The sequence below is a fragment of the Macrobrachium rosenbergii genome, chromosome 54 (genome assembly GCF_040412425.1).
Source record: "Macrobrachium rosenbergii isolate ZJJX-2024 chromosome 54, ASM4041242v1, whole genome shotgun sequence".
Classification (NCBI taxonomy): Eukaryota; Metazoa; Arthropoda; class Malacostraca; order Decapoda; family Palaemonidae; genus Macrobrachium; species Macrobrachium rosenbergii.
Window position 1 is genome coordinate 38718473 of NC_089794.1, and position 26327 is coordinate 38744799.

Consider the following 26327-nt stretch of genomic DNA (forward strand, 5'->3'; position numbering starts at 1 on the left):
TTGAGCATGACAAATAATGATAAAAACAATCAAAGAAACCTCCAAAGCATACAGACCTGGATTTAAGACCAGGTATTTTAAGGGTTTAAAGGTGTAAGAGTGGTTATAAAGTAAATCCACTGGCAATGATGGACTACAATTTACAGAGAACGGAGATACGTGATATTTACAATTCCCTCCCCATTCAACACAAGCCTGAAAAAGGAACAATGGGTGGCAACAGGAATGCAGAAGCAAAATGCTATGACCTCAAATATACTGAAAAATGCAGTTCACTTATTCCACATAAATATATTATCTGACAAAGACACTCTAGAAAAATATATAAAAAAATAAAGAACAAAAACTGCACAGAAAAAGTTTAAGGACGAGAAAAAAGGATGAGCAGTATAACGAAACGGTGTATTCAAGGTAAACTTCTACAAATGGACATGAATCATAACATTAGTTTAACCTCAGCAAAACTAACCACATTTAAACTTTTTTAGATTTAACCTGTCTTCTGTTACTATTAGTCATTTAGTTGTTTTATAACTGATATATCACCAGTAGTTTACTTAAAAGGAAATGCGGTAAAGTGTGGTTTTGGCGTGACAGCATTTGCTTCTTCATTCTTAGGTCCATACCCCCTTTTCAGGTATTAAAAGTGGTTATTGTAATGGAGAAAGGAATTGTAAACAATTATAAGAACTTCCTTTATTCATTATACTATCATCATTGTCCCTATTTTTACTCTATCAGTCCTCCTCTTCATCTCTTTTATGTAAAAAAGAATGGATATAAAGAGGGCATGTGGAATACAGGTTAAGCACTTGAAAAAGCTTCAAGCTTTAATCAGCAATCCAGTGGTAAGTCCAAGTCCATATGCATTCTAGATTTCATTTACTGCTTTTACTGTTCATCTGTGTGTCATAACCGATTAGCATAATGGTCTTTGGTAAATGTCATATTTTCTTACTTTATTCCCCACAGAATTCTTCTCTATCAGAATTAATTGTATTCTTTATGGTCATAAGCTGCAAGTCCTTTGGTTTATATTCTTTAAGGCATTTTCTTAAAATCTATACCACATCACAACCCGTGGCAGATAGGAACTGTTTCTTGTGAATCTTAACTCACAGTGTTCTGAGTTATTAAATTTTAAAATTTCCCAATGTATGCACTCTTCTGCTTTGCAGTCTTCATGCCTATTGTTATTTAAAACATGCTGAATCCTACCAAGCTTCTGACCAGATTTTTAACTACTGTACCACAATGGAGTAATGCCTTCACGTAGGTGACATGATGAAACGTTTGTAGGCCTTGCTGCAATCCCCTTCAGCATTCTGACCTATTCCTGATGATTCAACACTGTTAATAATTAAAAGTCACTGAATTATGTTCGACAGCCCTTCTGAATTACAAGAAGGAATACAGAAAGATTCAGTTTTAACATCATATATATATTACATTTCATCCAAATTATGGAGATGAATAGGTCTAAATATACAGATTATCTTTAATACTGGTATACATCAGATTAACCATTTCATCTCAAAACTCTATCAAGGTTACAAATACGTTACAACCTGCATTACCAGGGTACTATTATACATTTAGAATCCAGTACCAAACAAATAATTAGATATGTATACTCTTTAACTATATACAAACATACAAATTTAATGTATAGTACTGTAAGTACACTACAAAGCCATATTTATGATTCTAACATTCCTACCCATATATGAAAGCTGAAATCATTTAATCCATCATTGTAACAATAAAAGATCTACAAAAATTACTAACCGATCAAATTCTACATCTTAACTGTACACAATAAACACAGGCTAAGAAATAAAATGGTAGGTAATGACAGGTGTAAACTAACCTTTCCAACAACTTGCATCTATCCACTTGGTGCATACCATCATGAGTACACTGACAGCTTCTAGCTTTGTTTTCCCCAGACTGCTGTTTGTGCTTTAAGTGTGAGTGTCAAGTGCTTGCTTCAGGGCTTTACACTGTAGTTTCATTTCTTTTTAACGTTTATTTAGATGAATCTCATTTGCCTCCTATCTCAATTCCTTCACAAAAAATTTGTAGTTGACTGTTCAATCTCATTATCTAGTATACCACGCTGACCTTAAATTGTTATAAAATTTATCACAAGCAAACACAATCTTAATCTATCAGAGCTCAGGACAATAAAAAATTAAAAAGGGACAATACCAATACTAAAGAACAAAACATTTTAATGCAAACAGTTCCCCTCATCTTGAGATAGTTGAACCTACAACTATAATACTTGCTACTAATGTACCAATGATTGATTTGTGGACAAGTTCTATTGGATCCTGAAAGGATTAAAACAATTGTCCCAGCAGATGTTATTAAAAGTTTAACTAAACTGCAAACTCCTTTCTTGACTCATAGAGTTGCCTGAAGGATTTTCTTCTTTTATATGACTGGCAATAACATTGGACACCCAAAGGGAATGGACAAAATGTGTGGGATAGCAATGCATCCAGGGGCCAAAGGGACGTATGTAAAATCTTTAGTACTCCAACAGTTATGCACAAGGCCCACTGCATGCTATACCACAAGGGGTCCTAATTTTGTTTGTTGATTCAGGATCTTCAGAAGCAAATTGCAATATCAAACAAGCCAATCAGGAGCGTGTCTCCACACAATTAAACTGAGCTTAGTTTCATGTATATATACTGTATATATGTTTATAGGAAATAAAAAAATTGTCTTATTCAAGACACATTAGATGTCTTAAATGGAAAACAAACATATGTTACAAAATTAGACAAAAAAACACCCAAGAAGATTCACCTTAAGCAAACTGTTTGACAGATAAATCTACTATAAGTGATTATTATGATTTGGTTTGGGAAAATGAAATAAATCATCTAAAATCCCTTTACAACATATAATATGACTACACACAGTATTACAGATTCATTTTATCATAATTTTTAATACTGTCTGCAGCAACTATGTTGAAAGGATTAGTTGCTCATGTAAAGTAGAAAGATCATGGTTGTAAATATTTAATGATAAAATCTTTTCCCATCTCCCATTAACTCTGTTCATACCAATATTCCATCACTAATTACTTTTCCTTTGGCTACATGGACTGATATACAAACCTTCCCCTTTTGCTGTACATAGGAGATGTACCCCTTAGGTTGGGGGGTTAATTCCTACATCTTACTAAAGTTAACAACCACCACAGAATTAACATGCTCCTGGTTTCCTTGCAGATCAGGAATGCCATGACTCCTGTAACCTCCTAACAGTCTATTGGAGTGGGTGACCAGAGTACTAGGACCCTGGGCCTAAGTACCCTGCATTATGGAAAGGCGCTCATGTAAGGAAAGATTTCTGGAGAACCACGTTGTGTAATCACCTGCATTATGTCCAATTCCAGCATGTACTACAATCTAGAACATGCCCTCAAAAGAGGGGTAAGGATAGAAGGGAAGCCCAGTCACTTCACATTCACATTCCAAAACAGAGCTTGGGTTAAGGAGAAGGCATCCAGAGATTTGTGGGTGACAAACTCAAACACAGTAAGGTGCAGGTAGTCTGCACTCATTACCTGTTACTGAAAATTTACACTGAAATGTTAAGGACAGTTTTATGCGCCCAACTTTATGAGGTTTTGCCTGAACTGTACAACTGCCCACTTCCCCTGCATAAAGCCAGAATGAAAAGGTGCTTCTAGACGCCAACTTCTTGTCTGACAGTATTAGCAAAGAGGACTAACACTGGCAAAGCACCCACTGTCTGCAAATGCATAATCCAGAGCCCATGTAAACAGAGCAAGACGACAGCCGGAGACTCCACCACACATGCTTCAGGAGAAGCACAGGTGTACACATCAAACAAAAGAGTTACCATACAGCCCCATGGGACCATGGCATACAACTGGTACCACCAGTATTAGCTGATGTACGACAGGCCATCGATAACTCATGCAGGAAACAGAGTTCTAAGCCACAGCCATCTGTCCTGTAAACTCCCAATGTTTGGTGAAACCAACTTAGTAGAGGCCATGGGAGAGCTGGCAGGGAGCTACTGTGCACAATCCATGAGCCATGGTGAACCATGAGCAGCTGGGGTGCAGCGTGATCAGGCACAAACATATCGTCCTAGTACCCATAGGCACCATACAGTGGAGACCTGTCACGTGTGAACCCCATGTCTGTACATGCATGGTCTGGGAACTTCCTTATCTTTGACGATAATATCAGTGCAGGTTCTGCCAAGTATGCTTCGGGTGAAACATGGGTGGTGAACATTCCTCATATGGGTTGACCTGGGGTACAAAACTAGCTTGATAAAACTTGTGTCAGCCTATCTACAGCAGACATAATACCCAGAGGCAGATAAAGAGAGTCACCTTCCTATGCCAAGGAAAAGGCACTTACTTAAAGTTCTACAGCTAGGGCTTCTCTTCTTTATCCTATGCAAGGATGAGAAGGAGAAGACAACGAGGAAGAGAAAGAGCTCAAGGAGGGAGGAGGAGGAATAAAAGCACTTACACTCTTCCTTGACCCTGGCCTGGGTCTTACTCTACTCTGCAGGTGTAGTAGCTGTGGTCAATGGCATGGGGGCATCTCCCACTAGAAGGACAGGTAAGTGTACAGTACTGATCATTGTCCATCCCACAATTAACCCCCTTCTGGCTGAGAGAGCAGTGTATATGTAAAAAGAGCAGGAAGTATGAGGGCAGGGAGGAGAGAGAGGAAACCTATAACTTCATCTTCCTCCTCTACCAATACCTTCCCAACACCCATAGATCCTACCTCAATGTGGGAGCAGCAATGGTGGGGATCTACTGAAGCCAACAACACAAGTACTTACCAACTTAGCAGTCAGCAAGTGCATAGCAAGACAACTTCACTTGATTGTGGTCAAAGAAAAAGTTCTTAATGATGGTAGGTGAGTGAGGGTAATCCCCAACTTGGCCACGGCTCTTGGATTGCGCTGAGGAACACTTCTATATAATGCTATTGTTTGTACTTCCATAGGAATAAATGTAAAACTCCACATGAAAGGAGACTGCCACAGTGGAAACCTGTCATAATGGAAATACTTTAATTTGATATTGTCAGGACTGACCTGTAGCAAACTGATTTATGAAAGAAAAAACCCTTTGAACAGAAATTCTCTTTAAATGGTAATTAATGTGTCTAATGCAGATACATTCCTGGTGATACAAAAATAATACCTTACACAAACCATATCAAATGTATTTGCAGTAATTGTTTTAGCAAAACATGATGAGCAATATTTAAATCAAAGAAAATGAAATGGATAGAAGCACAATGTACAGAATGTATCTTGTACAAGATGTCTGCTATAAGTCAGTCTCTATCTATTTTGTGTTAACTACTGTATGCTACTGTGCTTGAGAGCCCTACAGCATATCTGTAGTGTTGGGGGTACCTGCCACATACCCACAAATATGGTTCACTATTAAATTAACATACATTCCTTAGGTGTAATATGTAACCACAAGGCTGGGTTTCAAATATAACAAGGAGCAGCTAAGAAGAGTAGCAAGTTTTGTTCTTTAAACTGAAAATTACTTCCCTTTGTATATTTTCCATACTTGTGAGATTTAAATTAAACCCAAGATAAATGGCAAATAAAAAATGAATAAAGACAAGAAAAAGTATGTTAGTGCTGTCCTCCTAAGCAAGGAAAAATGCCAAAGACTATGGAAGGCCATGATACAGAAGCAACAGCACAACCTATAGTTTGAAAACTCATTACATGGCCACTATATGGTACAAGGCATCTAAATATGGCACATGAGATGACCCATTTGTCACAAACAACAGTCTCAGCTATCAAAAATAGTCACATATATTGCTATGCATTTAACATTGTGTATTTCTTACTCACAGCAAGATTGAATGGATGACTATCCACATCTGTTTCCTCCACACATTTCAAATTTTCCTTAGAATTTCCTCCCGTATGTGATATGTTGCTAACGCATTTACTTTATGGATATGAGAATGTTTTTGTAGCATACAATAAATTTTCCTGTTAAGCCCTGAATGAATATAATACAAGTCCCATAAAAAATTTGGCATTATTACTGTAATTCAATTCTGACTGCAAGCACCTGCATGTATCCACTACACCACAGACTGCATTAGCAAAATAAAGCTAGATAAGGTCAGTAAATAGCAGCACCTGTCTAAACAAATTTGAGAGACAACCTTGAGGCCGCTATAAAGAAAACACCTGACTACTTTAAATACTCATCACTCAACTGTCCACTGATGAATTACCCTTCGCCCACCAGCAGACTCACAGAGCTTCATTTACCATTCATCAGTTCACATACCTCTTACATAGAGAGATGAAAAAAAGCATCAAATCCACTGACCGAAGGATGGAAATGGAAGAAATTTACACATTTATTTTTCAGGACCTCTCTAACTTTCAATGATGAAAACTTCTGGGCAATCGTCAGACAAATTGATCTGTAGTGTAACATTTTCTTCAGCCCCTGACTCAGACACAGTAGGAATGCTAATCAATGTTTGTGTGGGATCCTGTCCTTCGACACGAACGAATGTGTATACTGTAGTGTCTGGCCCAATGCTCAGTCCTGGCTTTGCTTCCAGAACTGAACAGTTGCCAAGACTCACACAATCCTGCATGAGATTATCACCCATGACTGCAAATGCCTGAGATAACACATCAGTTTGGTGATAACTATTAACATTAGAAGTCTGGTTTGGAACTCTGTCTAAATGAATACCATCTTGATAAACAGCTACATTCCCACTTCCTTTATTAACTGTTAGTCCTGTACTAGACTGACTCCCAGATATTTTAGATGTGTTACTGCCATTCTTGCTTTCTGATAATGGTGCAACATTACTACTGTTTAGTTTACTGGCGGGTACCAGTTCGCTTGCAACTGAAACAATGTTATTTCTCACATTATCTGGCATCAGGTGAGCTGGCATTGAACTGATACTGTTTAACCCTTGTCCAGCTAGTAAATGTGTCATATGTCCAATATTATTCACTATTGTACTGTTAATCATATGAGATATTGAACTATCTGCATTTCCATCACTAAGGACACTGCTATTCTGGAGATCAGTATATGGCGTACTGTTCTGCCTCTCCGTTAAACTACTATCTTCTTGGTTTTCCTCTTGTGATTGTGAGCAGCATGTATGAAGCTTCAGCTTTCGCTTGCTGACAAAAACACCATCTGAAAGTAACAAAAATATACGAAATTTTATGGTGCTGGAACTACAAGAAATTATATTATTCCACTGATATTAGCTACTTCAAAAGCATTTTTCAAACTGATTTAATAGGAAACACTGTATAAACTACTAAGATAACTGAAAACTTATACAACCAGTTTTGAAACTATTTAACAAAGTAACATGAAAACACATTCTCAAAGTAGTAAATATTTTAACTTATAATTCTGCAACTGTTTAGAAAGATAAGTCTTACAAGTACACACAGTACCCACAAATCAGTTTTACATCATTAGCCAAAAACCAATGATTCAGGGGCAGCATATTCTACATGATTAAAGATTCCCAATGTGCCATCTTAGCATTGCTTGCTAATTTTCCACTTACAGCTTTCCCAAATGCATGTCATTTGCATCCTCTATTTTCCTTATGTTGGGATTAATATCTAAATTAGGAGACACACTGGCCTTTTGCTCTTTATCTTCTACATCCTACTTGGATCTGTGCAGTAAAGAGTTGTGAGTCTAACAAAGCCTTTACCTGGTGGTATAGAGTCAATAAAGCACAAAGAACTGGAATTCCATCATATCCCATTTGAAAAATGACCCATGGCTCAAACATAAATAGAAAGCACCCTGGTCAGGACCAACTATCGACTACCTAGAGCCTTACATTCAAGGGTTTGTATGATATTCTTGCTTTATGCTAAAGAAAGACTTTCTTCAGTATGTCTGGCTGATGTTAAGTCAGAAGTAACTCATTCTAGGATCAAAAAGCTTGACATTCAGCAGTTATTTTAGGTTATAAACTTCTTTTACTTAATGGAATATCATCTACTTAAATCTTCTTTAAACCTATCACAAGTGGTTATGATAAAAAAAATGAAGTTGAAAAGTTACGAGCCACTTCTATTTCATTGATAGTTTACAAAAAAATATTAAATATGAAATTTTTATGATAAAATAACGTTTCACTTATACTTACCCGGTAGTTACATATAGCTGTCGTCTTTGACGTCACGGCAGTATTCAAATTTCGCGCTAGCACTATCGTTACAAAAGGTGATCCCTCTACCCCGCCCTCTATCGGGTATCGGGAACCGCCCCAAGAACACGCCATAAGTTTTTGCCCAACTGCCCAGGTGAGGGGAGGAGGGAGGGTTATGATTATGTAACTACCGGGTAAGTATAAGTGAAACGTTATTTTATCATAAAAATTTCATTTTCACTTATACAACTTACCCGGTAGTTACATATAGCTGATTGGCACCTTGAGGAGGTGGGGCACTGGCAGCTAATAAAATTCTTGGAATTATCTACTTGCAACAAGTTAGACATAGGTTCCCTTACCTTTAAAGGTGGCTGACTCAGTGGTTACTGCCTCTGTAGTCTGCTGGCCTTTATATTGTGCCGAGAGGATATAAATGGATCCGTGTCGGACACAATAAAAAACAGTACCTGCCGTGAGAACATGGCTGCGTGCGGACAAGTCTGATGCCCTTGATCAGGCGCAGTACAACGAACAACAAAACGAGGGATCACCTAACATTACCATAAAACCAATACCAAAGATTAAAAACTGGAAGATACTAACACATCATGTATCTCCAGGCAACCTTCAAAAACAACAACCCCAACACCAAGGTGAAAATGTTAGTTAAGGAGCGGACTCCTTTTCACCCTCCCCAACACCGTGTCAGTCGCAATAAAGGGCCCCAGCGTCTTGCACTCTTCGAAAACAGTTTGCACGTCCACTAAATAATGCGATGCAAACACTGACTTGCATCTCCAAAGGTGGACTTAACTAAGTCCTTCACAGATAAGTTTCTGCTAAAGGCTACAGAAGTCAGAAACCGCTCTAATCTCGTGCGCTTTTACCTTAAGAATACTCATCTCCCCCTCAGCACACTGCTCATGAGCTTCTTTTATCAGGCTTCTCAAAAAGAAAGAAAGGGCATTCTTAGAGAGAGGCCTAGAAGGATCTCTAACCGAGCACCAGAGGTGGTCATTGGGACCTCTGAGCTTCTTCGTTCTCTGAACGTAGAACTTGAGAGCTCTCACAGGGCAGAGGTACCTTTGGGTTCTTCGGGACCGACCAATTGGGAAAGGTCCTTAATCTTCTAACTCTCTTGGCCAAGGTCTAGACGGGTCTTCTTCTTGGCTAAGAAACCAAGAGTAGACATACATACTGCCTTCCCCTTAGCAAAGCCTACTCTTTTGTCAATCGCATGTAGCTCACTTACTCTCCTGGCCGTAGCCAGAGCTACCAAAAAAGAGTCTTTTCGTGAGATCCTTCAAGGAGATGTTCGCCATCGGTTCAAAGGACTGAGACCGAACCATCTCAGCACTACGTCAAGATTCCACGCCACTGGTCTCTTCTGGTCTCTCTTTGACGTATTAAATGATCTAATCAGATCTGAAAGGTCTTGACTCAAAGACACTTCAAGACCCCTATGTCGAAAAAGACCGAAGCTAACATGGCTCTATACCCTTTAATGGTAGGTACAGCAAGCTTTTTCTCTCTGTGGAGGAACAAGAGAAAATCGGCCATCTGGGCTATAGACGCGTGAGAAGAAGACACGCCTTCTCTTCGACACCAGGACCTAAACTGTGTCCACTTGGCCTGGTAAACATTGTCGGAGGATTCTCTTCTTGGCTTCGCCCGATAGCTTCAAGCCTCTCTTGAAAAGCCTCTCTTTCTGATGAGTCTCCTGACAGTCTGCAGGCGACAAGATGAAGAGCGGACAAGTTTTGGTGGAACCTCTGAAAGTGCGGCTGTCTGAGTAAATCTGGTCTCTCTGGCAGAAGTCTCGGAAAGTCTGACAGTAGGTTTAGAAGGTCCGGGAACCACTCCTGGACGGCCAGAATGGAGCCACCAGAGTCATCCTTACGTTTGATGGCTTGAGAACTTCGAGATTACTTGCCGCAGGATCTTGAACGGGGAAAGGCATACAGGTCCAGGTCCGACCAGTCCATGAACATTGCATCCACGAAAACCGCTTTGTTGTCTGGAACTGGAGAGCAGTAAAGGGGCAGCCGAGTCGTTTTGTCGGTTGCAAAGAGATCTATGAGCGGACATCCCCATATCTTCCAAAGCTCCTCGCAAACTAGGGGATGTAAAGTCCACTCGTTGGAAAGGACCTGGTTCTTTCTGCTGAGAAGGTCCGCTGCTACATTTTTCTCCCCTTGAATGAATCTCGTTACTAGTCTGGTCCCGATCTCCTCCGTCCAAACTAGAAGCTCCTCGAGGTCTCGTAGGGACCACGAGTGAGTGCCCCCTGTTTCCGAATGTATGCCAGAGCGGTCGTGTTGTCCGCCTGGACCAAGACGACATTTGCCTTCCACTTCTTTTTGAAAGGCTAACAGGGCTAAGTGAACCGCTTTTAGTTCCTTTCGATTGATATGCCAGTTTCTCTCTTCTCTTTGCCACTGGCCCGAAACTTCTTTTGTCCCCATAGTCGCTCCCCAGCCCTTGTCCGAGCTCCTTCGGAAAAAGAGTTAGGTCTGGGTTCGGAAGCTGAAGAGGAAGTCCTTGTGACAGCCTTCCTTCTGACCTCCACCAACGGAGGCACTCCTTTATCTTTTCCGAAATGGCGAATGTGAAGGAGTCCGGGAACTGTTTCCTGGGCCACTTCTCTTGCAGGTAAAACTGCAGTGGTCTCAGGTTTAAAGCGCCCCAGTTTTACAAACTTCTCCACTGAAGTTAAGGTTCCTTTTGTCTCATCCATTCAGCTGTGAACAAATCTTCCTCTGCAGAAAGTCGTCGATCTTCTGCAGGCATGAGGCTATCCGTTGGTTGGACAGAAAAGCCTGAAAAGTCTGAGAGTCCAGACTCACTCCCAAATAGACAATCTGCTGACTGGGAGTAAGGCAAGACTTCTTCTCGTTGATAATGAGGCCTAGAGACTTCGTTAATTGAAGAGTCTTTGATAGGTCCTCCAAACAGCTCTCCCTCAGAAGCAGCTTTGAGCAGCCAATCGGAGGTACATGGAAACTCATGAATTCCTTCCAGGTGAAGATGTCTGGCTACTGACAACAGGATCCTTGTGAAAACTTGCAGGGGCTGTCGACAGACCCGAAGCAGAGGGAACGAACTGATAAACCTGTCCCTCAAGATGAACCTCAGGAACTTCCTTGAAGCTGGGTGTATCGGGCGTGAAAATAAGCGTCTTGGAGGTCTTCGAAACCATCCAATCCCCTGATGTAAAGACGCCAAGACCGACTGAGTTGTCTCCATGGAGAATTTTGTCTTCTGAACGAAGACATTCAACGCACTCACGTCCAGGACGGGTCTCCATCCCCTGATGCTTTTGTAACCAGGAACAGACGATTGTCCTGGAGATAGAGGGGCATGAAGCAGTTCTATCGCTTTTCTCCAGCATGGCTCGGACTTCTGAGTGAAGGGCGTCTAGTTTCGGGAGAGTTGTTTGGAGGACGCCTGTAAAGAAACTGGAGCCTCCACTAAAGGAGGTTTGGAAAGGAAGGGATGGCATATCCTTCTTTTAAAACTTGGATCGTCAAGGGTCTGCCGAGATCTGTTGCCACTCTTGCCAGAACCTTTGCAGTCTGGCTCCAACAGCTGAATGGAGGACAAAAGGTTCATTTCTTCTCTGGGGCCGTTTGGTTCTAGGCGTGGCTTTGCCTTTTCCTCTGGCCCTGCCAAAACACGTTTAGAAGTCTTCCTTTATACTGTCCATACCTGAGAAACTGGGGAGTTTTACCTGCAAGAGAAGCGGCCAGAAAGCACAGGTCTCTTCACTTTCTTGGCAGACTGCGAAAAAGATCCTGGGTTGACTTCTGGGCTAACGCCTGGGAAATTGCAGCAACCAACTCTTTCAGCTTCGAAACAGATGAGCCTTGTTTAAAGGAGAAAACAAGAGAGCCAACTTCTGGCTGAAGAAACACCTTTTGCTAGGAAGGAGCACCAAAGTTGCCTCTTTTTGAGAACCCTGTCGTAAATAAAGAGGCCAGTTCTACTGCACCGTCGCAGATGCCCCTATCCATGCAATCCACTACTATTACCACATCATCCAAGAGCTGGAAGGAAGATTAAAATCCTTAATCTTCCTGGCTAAGGCATGCACCGCCCAGTCCAGGAAGCTCACAATTTCAAGAGTCCTCGATACGCTCTGAAAACTTGATCCAGTTCGGAGGACGTAAAGAAGACCTTCGCAGAATTAAGTGCGGTCCTCCGACTGGCATCCATGAGACTGGAGAAGTCCCCTGTGCGGAGGCAGCCCTTCTCAGGGAAAACATTTCCCAGTCTCATACCAACTCCGGACTTTACGGAAGGAACGACGAGGAGGGGGAAGACAGAAGACGTTCTTTCAATTTCTCTTCTCGGCCAGCCAAAGCATCCATCTTCTTAAGGCCTTTCTGCTCTCGAGTTCGGACAGGACAAGTTTGGTAAAGTCCAAGAAGAAACAGAACCTGTCCCTCTTGTACTGGGACCCAGGAGACGGAGGAGCCGCAGGCAGAACGTAATCAGGGAAGTTCTCAATAAAGAACTTCAAGAGACTCTTGTAGGAAGAGAGTTCTGGAGACTTCTCCTCCTTACACTGCTCCTCTAAGCCCGAGAGGGAGTTCTGCCAGAAATTGGGGATAAGTCCAGCTGGACAACATCTTCATCCAAGTCTCCTTGAACTGAGACTTGAGTTACACTTGTCGGGCTGGAAGGCTGTGACATATTCTTGCTGTGTCACCGAAAGAGTTTGAGCCTTTGGAGGAGCCAAAGGAGGCGCAGTTGATACAGCAACAATGTGGCGCCAAAGGCGGAGCCGGGTACCACAACGACAGGGGCGTCAATGAAGGCGCAATCGTCGGCGCTTCTTCGAGCGGCAGACATAGTCGCCGAGGCGGGCGCCGCTGGTTCCTCCACAGGAGGCGCCAAAGGCGGCGCTGTGCCAGCCAAAGGTGGCGCCAACGGAGGCGCAAGCGCGGCGGCGCTCTTTCGACAGAACGAGGAGTTGAGGTGGGCGCCCTGGCATCGTGAGGAGAGCAAAGAAGAGACTTGATTTTTAGACAAAAGTTGTAAAATCGAGTCCAAACGGGCGTTAATTCCGTCAATCACAAGCTGTTGAGGTTCATCGAATGCTGGAGCAGGCGCCACAGGAACAGGAGTCACAGGAGTCGCTGGCGCCAAAGGAGCAGGCCTCTCAGATGTAATCGTCTGATAGGGAGGATCCGCCGATAACGAATGAGACTCTGGTCCACTTAGAAGAAAGCCTCTCGGTTCTGCCCAAAAGCTACAGGAGGGGGAAGGATCCTCCAGAAGAGCCTTCTTCTTAGAATCTTCAATGGAGAAAGCAGACGAGACCTCTTCAAAGGTCTAGAAGAGTCAGAGGTCCCAAACGCCAACCTCTGGGCGGGAGGAACTCCAACTGGATCCACTCGACACTCTCCGCTCTCCTCACCTTTTTGGTGAGGCCAGCAGCCTGGGAAGCGGCAACAGGACTGCTTGAGGGGCAACTACTCGGGAGCAGGTCCCACTCACCTCCTTTCGGCTTTAGCATGCCTTCTCCCTGGAACCTGGGAGCCTGACAGGGGCCTAGACCTGGGAGCGTGAATGGGCCGAGAAGCTACCTCCTCCACAACACTTACACGAGGCACAACACTCGATTATCACTGCGGTCTACTAACTGCTGCAAATTGTCCCCATTTTCTGCATGGAAGACATAAACGCATTAAGGACTGACACGGTATCAGGATTGGGAGAAACGGTGTCCGGGGTAGGTAAAACTACAGGAACTTCAGGGGAGCAGGGATAATAGGATTTGTTGTTCTTGACTACCTCCTGACCTCGAAGACCTAGAAGAGGCCTTCCTAATCCTATCTCTTTCTAGCTTCTTCATGTACTTCCCAAAGCACTCCAGTCAGACAAAGTTAGAAGTTCACACTCGTTACAAGTCAAATCAGCAGAACATTTTTGCCCCTGCATGAAAAGCACAGGTGTGTTTTTTATTGGATCTAAACTAAGGATCCCTAACAAGCCTGGTTTTGCAGCCTTTGCTGCAAAACCAGATACCACTAGAACCAGAATCAGACATAAGGAACCTAGTCTAACTAATAATAACTCTCAAGCAATAACTAGCGCCAGCAAAAACAACAAACCGAATTTCACCAAAAAGGAATTAGAAGTTCGAATTGTTGAGAAATACTACCAGCAGCAGAACCCTCCCTCCTCCCTCACCTGGTTCGCACGGCAAAAAACTAATGACGTGTTCTTGGGACGGTTCCCGATACCCGATAGAGGGCGGGGTAGAGGATCACCTTTTGTAACGATAGCGCTAGCGCGAAATTTGAATACTGCCGTGACGTCAAAGACGACAGCTATATGTAACTACCGGTAAGTTGTATAAGTGAAAATACAGAACTCACAAGTGTAATTAACAAACACTTACTACACTTGTAACATGTGAATCCCCTGTGGTTTGAATGTATGAGCATATGACAATTCAGCGTCCCTTTGAGAGAAAATGACTTTCCACATAGCTTGCATGTGTAGGGCTTTTCACCAGTATGTGTTGTCATGTGGCGCTTTAAACTCTGGCTGTGCCTGGTAGAAATAAAGAAGACAATTTTGTTAAAAGGATAAAAATAAAAACCAAAATACCTGAAAGGAAGTTGAAGTACAAAAACTACAGTATTTGATTTACTGAATTGATTCCTGTTACCAATATACATAATAAAATCATTTTTGCATCATCATGACAGTCATCTCACCAGGAACACAGACAATACCTAACTTTTTTTATATGAATTATTCCACAACCTCTGACAATGTTGGATGTCTTCACTCTTCCACTATTAAACACTGTCTATACCACAAACACATTAAGAAGTGCAGCAGCATTATAAAGTTGTGATAAATAACTTACTTATTTGATTACAAACTCACACACTCTCTCTTTCAAAAATCTGTACTGCATTATATAACTCTCTCTCTCAAAAATCTGTACTGCATTACATAAAAGTTAATAGAAATACTGTAAGAGAGAGAGAGAGAGAGAGAGAGAGAGAGAGAGAGAGAGAGAGAGAGAGAGAGAGAGAGAGAGAGAGAGAGAGAGAGAGAGCACAGTAAGGGCATAGTTTACCTTAACACAATGCATGTGTACAAATGCAGGTTGGGTTTAAACACTGACTTTACACAACAAAAATGCAATTACTTACATAACTTTATTTACTTAAACTTACTTGAAATCTTATTAACACAAAAACTTTAAATGATTTCTTATTTAACCTGCAATTCTGTATTTTTTATGGCATAGTCGCTGTTTCCTCCGCAAGGAGTTACCTTCCATGGGTCTGTCAGAGCTCCATGGTGACCAAACTTTTTACTTGGTCTCTTGGCTAGGGATTAGAGTATGTAATGGACTCAAAGATAAGAGGGCTCCTTCGCTTATCTTACAGCGAAGCCGTACCCAGGTTATTTCCTTTGTCAAACCTGCTAGAAGAGGAAGTGATTACTACAGTATTGTGCATGCAAAGTCTTCCATATTGTCGACAAGAAGACTGACAACGGATTCAATTTGGGTCAGTGCTCCTAAATTCAATAATTATGGAAACACCAAAAGAAGCAAGTAAAGTGCTTAGTTTTAAGTCCCAGTTAAAGTTTTAGTTTTAAACTTTTGCAACTGGTAGTATTTTAAATATTCCCCTGTTCGACCTCTCTTCCTTGATTTAATAGAAATAGAAACAGAAAAAACCAAAGCTTTCTCTTTGTAAAGTAAGCAGGCATTCTAGGGACGGAAGCAAGTGAGCAGGGTTGTTTTTCCAAAAGCACTAACCGTCAGGAGGAGGTAGGAAGTTTAGTTTAGAGGCATATTTGACAGGGTAGGTTTTGCTAGGACTACCCTTAGCTAGATTGTACCTTAAGTTCACTTTCCTATGACCTTTATACTGGCGAATTTTTTGTCATTTTCAGATGCTACCTGCGACCGAGCCAAGGCGGCTTGGGGGAGGAGTCTTTCAAGCAAGCATCCATGCCATCTGACCCAGCTCAACCCAGTCTGAAGAAATCCTTCACAGAGACCCCACACACCAGGCGTCTCTTACAGCCTCCCCTTTGTTCCCCCTTTTGTTAAACAGCCGGGGAAATTGCCATTTCAAAGGACCCATGGCTTCTGATGCAATTGATCACTGCATTATCTATTTCAGCAGTAAGTCTGAAGATGACAATTACTCCCAGTTCTCTTTCCTTTCGTCCTAATGCTATTGTTTTATGTTTCAAGTTTCCCTCCCTCTTAAACAGTCATTGACTAAGGAAAATACTAGTACAACCATATCCCATTTATGAAGTCAAATATATGAAGTACAATTATAGTTGACTAGTGAAATTGCATAAATTATCCTCCATGGTGTTAAAGTAATATTCTTGATCTAAGATTCATCCCTTGCAGTCAATTAATGATAAGTAAGAGGTCTTTGATATAGGAATGTTATCTGGATACGTCTCTTCCAGAGTTGGGCATGCCTTGGAACTGGCCAGAGTCTTATTGGAGAAGAATTAGCATCCTTGATACTAAGATCCTCAATTCACGCACTTGAAATTGCTTATAGACACGTTGGAAGAGGCCCTGAGCCGTTGAGTTATTCACTCCTTTATTTTGAAATCTCTTGTCTCCGAAATGGGACGAAGTTGGAGCAGATGACAATTACTCCCAGTTCTTTCCCTTAGTCCTAATGCTATTGTTTCATGTTTCAAGTTTCCCTCTCTCTTAAACAGTCACTGACTAAGGGAAATCCTAGTAAAACCATATCTCATTTATGAAGTCAAATATATGAAGGACAATTATTGTTGCCTAGTGAAATTGCATAAATTATCCTCCATGGTGCTAACATAATGTTCTTGATCTAAGATTCATCCCTTGCAATCAATTAACCCTTAAACGCCTACTGGACATATCATACGTCGACTAAAATTGTCTGTTGGGTGCCAAGTGGATGTACCGTCTCGACTACAAAAATTTCAACCTTCGGTCAACTTTGACTCAACCGAAATGGTTGAAAACGCAATTGTAAGCTGAAACTCTTACATTCTAGTAATATTCAATCATGTACCTTCATTTTGCAACAAATTGGAAGTCTCTAGCACAATATTTCGATTTATGGTGAATTTTTAAAAAACTTTTTTCTTATGCCCGCTTGAATAACTTTATCTGAAAATTTCAGAAATTCTTTCGCTCATTTTGTCATAATTTTTGCACTGTTCTATATTAGCCGTTACATAAAGTTTTATATATGAAAATGTGCGCAATTTCATGTACAATACAACAGAAAATAACTCATGGTTGTAGCTTTTATCAGTTTGGAAATATTTTCATATAAATCACGATAACTGCCAAAATTTCAACCTTTGGTCAACTTTGACTGACCAAATGGTAAAAAAACGCAATTGTAAGCTAAAACTCTTACATTCTAGTAATATTCAATCATTTACCTTCATTTTGCAACCAATTGGAAGTCTCTAGCACAATATTTTGATTTATGGTGAATTTTGAAAAAACTTTTTCCTATGTCATTCCAGAAATTCTTTTCGTCACGTTGTCGTAATGTTTGCACTGTTTTATATTAGTCGTTACATAAAGTTTTATATATGGAAATGTGCACAATTTCATGTAGAATACAACAGAAAATAACTCATGGTTGTAGCTTTTATCAGTTTTGAAATATTTTCATATAAATCACGAAAACTGCCAAAATTTCAAGCCTTTTCAACTTTAACTCGACCGAAATGGTAAAAACGCAATTATAAGCTAAAACTCTTACATTCTAGTAATATTCAATCATGTACCTTCATTTTGTAACAAACTGGAAGTCTCTAGCACAATATTTCGATTTATGGTGAATTTCTGAAAAAAACATTTTTTCCTTACGCCTGCAAAAGAAATAAACTCGCCAACATCTCAGAAATTCTTTTGTCATGTTGTCGTAATGTTTGCATCGTTTTACATTAGTCGTTACATAAACTTTTATATATGAAAATGTGCGCAATTTCATGTAGAATACAACAGAAGATAGATCATTGTTGTAGCTTTTATCAGTTTTGAAATATTTTCACATAAATCACGATAACTGCCAAAATTTCAACCTTCGGTCAACTTTAACTCGACCGAAATGGTAAAAACGCAACTGTAAGCTAAAACTCTTACATTCTAGTAATATTCAATCGTTTACCTTCATTTTGCAATAAATTGGAAGTCTCTAGCACAATATTTCGATTTATGGTGAATTTTTAAAAAAACATTTTTGATTACGTCTGGCCCTTTCGCATGATAACTAAAGAACATCTCAGAAATTCTTTCGTCTTAGAGTGTCATAATATTTGCACTGTTTTATATTAGTCGTTACATAAAGTTTTATATATGAAAATGTGCGCAATTTCATGTACAATACAACAGAAAATAACTCATGGTTGTAGCTTTTATCAGTTTTAAAATATTTTCATATAAATCAAGATAAATAGAAAAAATTCTACTTTCGGTAAACTTTAACTCGACCGAAATGGTCAAAAACTGCAATTGTAAGCTAAAACACTTACAGTCTAGTAATATTCAATCAATTAGCTTCATTTTTCAACAAACGGGAAGTCTCTAGCACAATATTTCGATTTATGGTGAATTTTTGAAAAACATTTTTTACGTTCAGCTGTCGTTACATAATTCATGCATCATTTTGTGATAATATTTTCTCTGTGTTGCTTTGATCGTTTTACAATTTGTTATATACCAAAATCATTGCAATTTAGTGTACAATACAACTAAAAAATTAACTCATTAGCTTTAACCGTTGTGCTTACAGCACGATTTATATACAATTATATAAGTTTTTTTTTTTTCGCTGTCATATATTCTAATATTTATATATGATAATGATATTTTTTTTCATTTCTGATGGTTGCATACTAAACTTCAGGCAATGACAAAAAAAGGAGCCAAAAATGAACTCTTAATCTTAAAAACTAAGCGTGCTGTGATTTTTTGTAAAAAAATTTTTTTCCGCTTCGGCGCTAACTCACCGAACACCGCTGGCATACGGGAGACGTTTTTGTAAATAGAGGCTTGGTGTTTAAGGGCTAATGATAAGTGAGAGGTCATAATATCGAACTGTTATCTGGATACGTCTCTTCCAGAATTGGGCACGCCTTGGAACTTGGCCAGAATCTTGTTTAGAAGAGTAGTAGTATCCCACGAAATTGCTTATCAATTCAATCTTGTGTCCGGCGTTTGAAGCTGAAATTGCTTATAGACGTTGTTTTTGCTTTGTTGACATATTTGTGTAATGTTGCATTTAATTGATTGTCACTAAATCCAGTAACCTAGTCTCAACTGGTTGTCCATTTTTATGTAACAAGACCCAGTTCATTTTTCAGTATGCTAGTTTGATCCTTGAAAGCTGAAAACCAGCTTAACACATGGACAGCGCATTTTTGACATCCGAGGTTTAAAAATGTCCAGTTAATATTTGGTCAAGTATATGTCTGATTGTTACCCTAAATAAGTTTTGTACAAAAACCAGGTTTACATTAAGTAAGAACCTTTTAGAAAGGCATGTTTTTTTTTTCTGTTTTATGGGTTTTTGAATAAAATAACTTTCAGCACTGTGTCCCTTTAAGAAATATCCTATTATAAACCAGGTAGCCTGGAATTTGATAAAAACAATAATCTGGGCTACACAAAATGGTCCTTAAGGGTGTTATATTAGTGATTTTCATGTATGTTTTAAATTTAAATACAGTAGTCTATTTTTAAAATAAAATTGTAAACCCTGCCTGATCTTGGGACGGACAAAATGGTAGCCCAAATATACGATGTTTGCTGGTTTAATGCCCTTTCAGGCTAAATAATCTAACCATCCCAATCCCATACCATCAGGTACTTAGAACCCTCCCAGTTGTTTAGACCAAATGCCTGGGAAAAATTGAATTTACTTCATAATCCTTCCAGGATTAGATAAACAGTAACCAGTCGGCTGAGGCTTTAAAATGTTTGAACCTAGTTTTATGGCTTGGTAATGAATGTCATTTGTAAGGCTCTGATATTAAAATGAGGTTCTTATGGAACCAGTGATCCATGCAAAGGTGATATAAACCTAGACCAGGCAGTTGCCACTAACAGATTAAGAAGGATCCTTTAGGGAATATCCTATTATTAGCCTGATTGTTCAGAAAACAGTAGTTTAGATTAAATAAAGCAGTGACCAAATATCAGATAAAACAGTAGTCTCAGCTAGATAAAACAGTAAACTAGATTATAAGAGGGTTCTTTCCTGATCTTGAGGAACTAGTTTGCTTATACCCTTGAGTGTGATTTAAATAAGCCTAGGCTAAGCAGTGGCCTAAAATAGGTTAAGTGAGAACCCTTTAAGAAATCCTCTAATCTTAGCCCAAAGATAAATTATGCTAGAAGCATTAACCTAAGCCAAATAAAACAGTAGCCTGGGTTAAATAAACAAATTAGTTTTATAGCAGTTAGCCTGAATGGCATGACATTCAAAAATTAAATTTCAAACAGTCCTTACAAAGGACTAACAGTGTACAGTATAGTAATACAGCTATATACTAGTGTCAAAAATTAACCTAAATATTGGTGTGTCTAAGCTAACATAGATAGTCAATGCATATAACGATTTGGTAAATAAAATGTATTACAGCCACACACTTGTAATCAAGTTAGTCTTATTGAATATATTGTTTATATAAGAATTACAAACAGTAGTGTCTAATAAAAATTTTTATATCACTACAGGGACACCATTATGCAGGACCCTCAGGTTAAGTGTTCCGCAGCAAATTGCTCAGTGTGTTTTTTACCAGTGGGTACAGCCCATACCATCTGCCATTAGCATAGTTCTTGCAAAAAAACAAGAATACTCCTGGCAGCAAGTTTTAAGGATGAAACAGCTTGCTTTAAGCTGTCTCAATGAGTCCTAGGGTTTAGTAGGAGTGAGGAAGGGGAGATTATATCTTTCCAGCAAAACTCCAGCAGCAGATATTTAAACCTTTTTCAGAACAAGACCTATGTTTGGGCCAAAACCCAGAAACATCAGTCCCCAGTACTTCCCAGGTTGACCACGCTGAGAAAATGGAGGAATCTTTACTTGGCGGTGACATCCCTATTAGTGGACAAAAAGTGGACATTGCCACTGAAATGGCCTTGCTGAACCCAGAAGGGTCAGGGACACAAATTTCAGCTATACATGGGAGAAACTTTCCAGAAGGATCTCTATCCCCCATGCAGCTATCAGATGCTGAAGAGGATCTTTCCCCAAAAAGTTGATGTATTAGGATCCACCTAACCCTGACTAAAATGACTATATTGGTTAACAGGCAGTTACACTTTAGTTGTTGAAGCTCAGTCAGAATGTACAAGCTCCCCCACAAGAGATGCACAGTTTGCGACATTTGATCAATTCCATAAGGAAATTATGAGTAACATCAAATGTCCTTGCCACAGAACGGCAATATATAAGGGACATAATACATAATTCTGAAAAGGAAATTAGGTCAGTCCTGTACACCCCAAAGTGTAAGAATACTTCATCCTGTAACCAAAAAGTGAGAGTGGATACAAATTCTGCCCAAACAGGGTCCAATGTTAGAATTCCGACTGGAAACAACAAAATGGCCAGCTCGGACTACAAAACTTCAGATCAAAACATAACAGGGGCTCCAATATTCACCCCTGATGATACTGATAATCCTTGGTGAGATGCCTCAATGTGCATTTTCTCTCCCAATGGTAAGTAACTAATTAATGAGAGAAAAACCATGACCAAAGTTGTACATGTAGAATTTAACAGGGCAGCATTCCCTAATACAGATTGGCGCCTGGTACCAACTTCATCAGACAATGAGAAACCACTAAAAGAAATGGTTCTCCTACCTGTGTCTACAGCATTAAAAGCTAGATAAGACACCATTTACCAAGTCAATGGAAAATGGACCTCTCCTTGGAAAAGGGGAATTCAGGAAACAAAACACCCGAAACTATGAACAAAAATCATACAAGCCTTCAGTCACTCCCAAAAGTTTTCCTCAAAAACAGGTAGGTGGTCAGAAGGGACAACTCCCTACAAAAGGACAACAATAACAGCAAGGACATCCTTTTCACAGGGTCCAAAGACTCGCCCACAGAGGAAAAGGAAAAGCAACACCTGGAATGCCTATCAACAGCAAAGGCAGAGGAAGAGGTGGATCCCAATAGGAATTGTATGGTTGGGGGTCGGGTTCAACGGCACCACAGGCAATGGAAGTCTTCTCCTTGGGGAAGCATTATTTTCAACGGGTTGGGGTGGAAATGGTCTTATCCCCCTGCTTCTTTAAAAGGGTTTCTCCAATAACCAGATCCCTCTCTGGAAGATCACGTGCAGAAGCACTTGTTAAAGGGAGTCATCGAGAAACATATGTATATTCGCCACCAAGCACATCTCACCAGTGTCCTCAAAAAGGATTCCTCCGAACAAAGAGTGATCCTTGATCTATCAACACTGAACAAGCACATTGTTTGCCAAAAGTTTCAGACGACTACCTTTGCCTAAGCATGTTCAATCATTCCACAAGGGACCTGGACAGCTTCTATAGATCTGACAGATGCAAACTGTACTGGCACGTCCCTACTGCCATTCCCTTTCGCCCCTTCCTAAGGTTCTGGATAAGGAAGGATATGCACAGGTTCAAAGTCATGCCCTTTGGGCTAAACATTGCCCCAAGAGTTTTTAAAAAATTAGCAATGGTAGTTGTTTGAGAACTCAGACAAGAAGGAATACAACTAATAGCCTACCAAAATGATTGGTTAAGCTGGGGCCCACATGAAACAAGTGTTTGAAAAACCTAAGATCAGTGGTCAACAGACTCTCAATCAGGTTTTCTAATAAACTGGAAAAAATCCAGCCTCACACCCAGCAGATGTTTTCAGTGGCTGGGACTGTGTTGGGATACTCTTCAAGACCAGCTGTCTCTCCCTTCAATACTCAAAACAGAACAAGGAAAGACCTCAAAACGTTCCTTGCACAGCCCAGAGTTTCCAGATGGCAACTAGAACATACGATGGGCCTGCTGCAGTTTGCATCAGTAATAGATCCAATACGTACTCAGATTGCAAATAAAAAATGTGAACAAATTCTGGCTGTCACATGCAAAAAACATGCGAGACCGACCTCATCAAAAGAATCAAAAAGTTGGGGAGATACTTCAGCCTTGGACCTGAAAGGAGTCTCTGGCAAAACAGGTCACCCTGACTCCTCTGTCTGTAGAAGTGACAATACATATAGATGCCTTGTTGGCAGGTTGGGGAGGACATTGGGAGGATTGTCAGGTGGCAGGGAGGTGGTCAGCTATTCTGACGAATTGTCATACCAATATCGTGGAGCTGATGACTGTCTTTTTGTCTCTCAAAGAACTCAAACCTCCAAAAGAGATACACATTTTGTTGGTTCTAGACAACATGACTGCAATGTCCTGCATCAAGAGATCGGAATCACGTTCACCTCCTCTTAATATGGTAATGCTAGCCATTCTCTGGATGATGCAAGCAAGGAAGTGGCACTTGTCTGTAATTCATCTCACTGGATCTCTCAATGTAATAGCAGACTCTCTATCTAGGAAAACGACAGCCTCAACAGAGTGGATGTTGGATAACCACTCTTTTCAAACAATAGCCAACATGCTTCCACAACCGGAAGTGGACCTGTTAGCCACATATGAGAATCACAAACTTCCAGTGTATGTGTCTCCGAACTTGGACAATCAAGCAAGAGCAAGTGAAGCCTTCCTACAAGACTGGAACAAATGGAAGACAATACTGTACAGTATATCTTTTTCCTCCACTGTCCCAGATTTCAAAGTTTTGAGCAAGTTTCTAACCTTCAAGGAACAGCTTACTTAATAGCCCAAATTGGCCAAACAGGCATTGGTTCCTATTACTGTACTCCAACAACGAGCAAGGAGGTCAATTCCACTACCGTCCCCTGTTCTGTCCCAGATAGTAGGAGGTAAAGTTGTCTACACATCATCCTTTCTGAGCCGAGTCCTTCATGTGTGGATTTTTTAAATATTGTCTACTGTGAAAATTACTCACCCAACATTTCTAGGTATCTAGCGCAATATCTATAGATGTCATCAATCTGACAATACTAGTCCGTATCAAAGATATGGTTAGATTATAACTATGCAGACAGCCCAGTTGAGATCTCTATGGAAAGTTTTAAATTTTCTCATATACCTTTTTGAAGACAAACACCTTGCTGTTACAACAATCATGGCATGCAAGTCAGCATTAACGGAACCCTCGCTTTATGAATTCAGTATTGACTCTAGTATAGAAATTGTCACTTCTCTTCTCCAGTCTTTTGCACTACAAAGACCCACTCCCGAAAGGCTTCTTACTGCTTGGTTCTTGAATAAGGTGCTTAGATTTCTGTCAACCCGTCATTTCAGCAGACCCAATACAACCACAACTCACATGCTGCAAAAGGCGATCTTCTTGATTGCTCTAGCATCAGGAGCTCGTAGTCTTGAACTGGGCTCTCTTAGACGGGGACTGCCTGTTTGCTTCCTCCCAGCTAAGAAAGGTGAGTTTAATAGGGACCTTGGTCTAGGAGCATCAGTGGGACAAACAGCTGCCACCTCCACTGACACTTCACTTGGCACTGCACTATTAAACTTGTCCATTAGGACCTTAACAGAATTCCCAATCTGGGAAACAGTATTAACAAGTAAATTAAATTTTTTATCTACCCGTGCTTCTAAACTGGCAATGGCATTGGGTTCAGCAAAATGAGAGCTAGGTAATGGAGTGACAGGAAAAGCTGGAGGACTGGAAATGGGAGAGAAAGCTGTCCCAGGTGTCGCAGGAACAGTCATAATATCAATAACAACCCCTGGAGAATGACCTGTACTAGCGGAAGCCTTAGCTTCGGCCCTAGCTATAGTTTTTCTAATTTGGTCACGCTGCAATTTGTCCAAGTGCGTTTGTAGTCTTCCATTTCCCCCTATCCCAGTCCTTACATTTGTCACAATTCAAATCTGGAGAACAAATTTGTTCCCTACAAGTACTACAAATGGTATGTGAGTCATATTTTGCAGAAGTGAGTCTAGTTTTGCAGCCTTTGCTGCAATACCTAATGCTGGATAAACTAGAGTCAGACATAATGGTCAAAACAATTCACAATTTAAGATATAAATCCAAATTCTGGCTAAGCCAAATAGCTGCGCTATCAAAAGCAAAGAGTACTTCACCAAAGATGATCTCCAACCATCCAGCGAAAAAGAATTAAGAGCTGCTAAAAACTGGTCTTCAGTCATTAACCGGCAGAAATGAATTGAGCTCTTTAGCTATACTGTACCTATTCTTCCCCGATAGTGGGCGGGGCAGCATACCTACACCCAAAACAAAAGAGCGCTACTGCGAATTTACATTTTTGAGCTGCTGCGTAAAGTAAAAACTATAGCTATGTAATTATTTGGTAAGTTACTTATATAAAAAAGGCTATTTATGATTAGTGGGTCTGTAATAAACAAATAAAGATTTAAATAGTGTATTAAGAAGAAAAATTGAGCTTGCAAAAAGAAGTAATAACAGTAGAGTAAAGCATTCCAAAACTGCAATTCTTATCAGTTAAGCCTTTGCCACAGTTAAATTAGCAATTCATTATCACAACACTATAACAAACCTTACTTTTAATGGAATAAACTGAAAATCTAATTTAAAAATATATCAGATCTCAATGGGCAAAAACTCTTATTTTAGATAGGGGAAATTTATTCTCTATTGTTACTTCAGTACTCTACAGCATTAGCTTCTTCCAGAAAATTTAGGAAAAAATCTGTCAAAATTTTTGAATTTTATGCATGTGGTTCACCATAAAAGCCCTTGATTTTGAGAAAAAATAAAAAAAATAATAACAATAATACTGTAATAACTTTCACCATAGTTCTTACCTAAATGCTCTACTACAAACAGAGCATGTAAATGGCCTCACATCCCAGTGCACCAAATAATGCCGTTTCAGTGTGTTAAGTGATGGAAAAGTTCGGGAACACTCTAAACATGTGTATGGAGGCTTTGACACTGAAACAAAGAAATCATGAAAA

At 40.1% G+C, this 26327-nt stretch overlaps 1 protein-coding gene across 1 annotated transcript in view; it reads right to left on the reverse strand.

Annotated features, from left to right (window-relative positions):
* Positions 1-1426: 1426 nt before the first annotated feature.
* Positions 1427-26327, reverse strand: part of LOC136834993 (zinc finger protein 271-like) — a 49135-nt gene continuing 24234 nt past the window's right edge. The window contains exons 8-10 of the mRNA XM_067097990.1: positions 26175-26304; positions 14638-14792; positions 1427-7240 (exon numbers count right to left, since the gene is read on the reverse strand). Of these exons, the coding sequence (XP_066954091.1) occupies positions 6447-7240; positions 14638-14792; positions 26175-26304 (1079 nt within the window). The 3' untranslated portion in view covers positions 1427-6446. The remainder of the gene's footprint in view (positions 7241-14637; positions 14793-26174; positions 26305-26327) is intronic.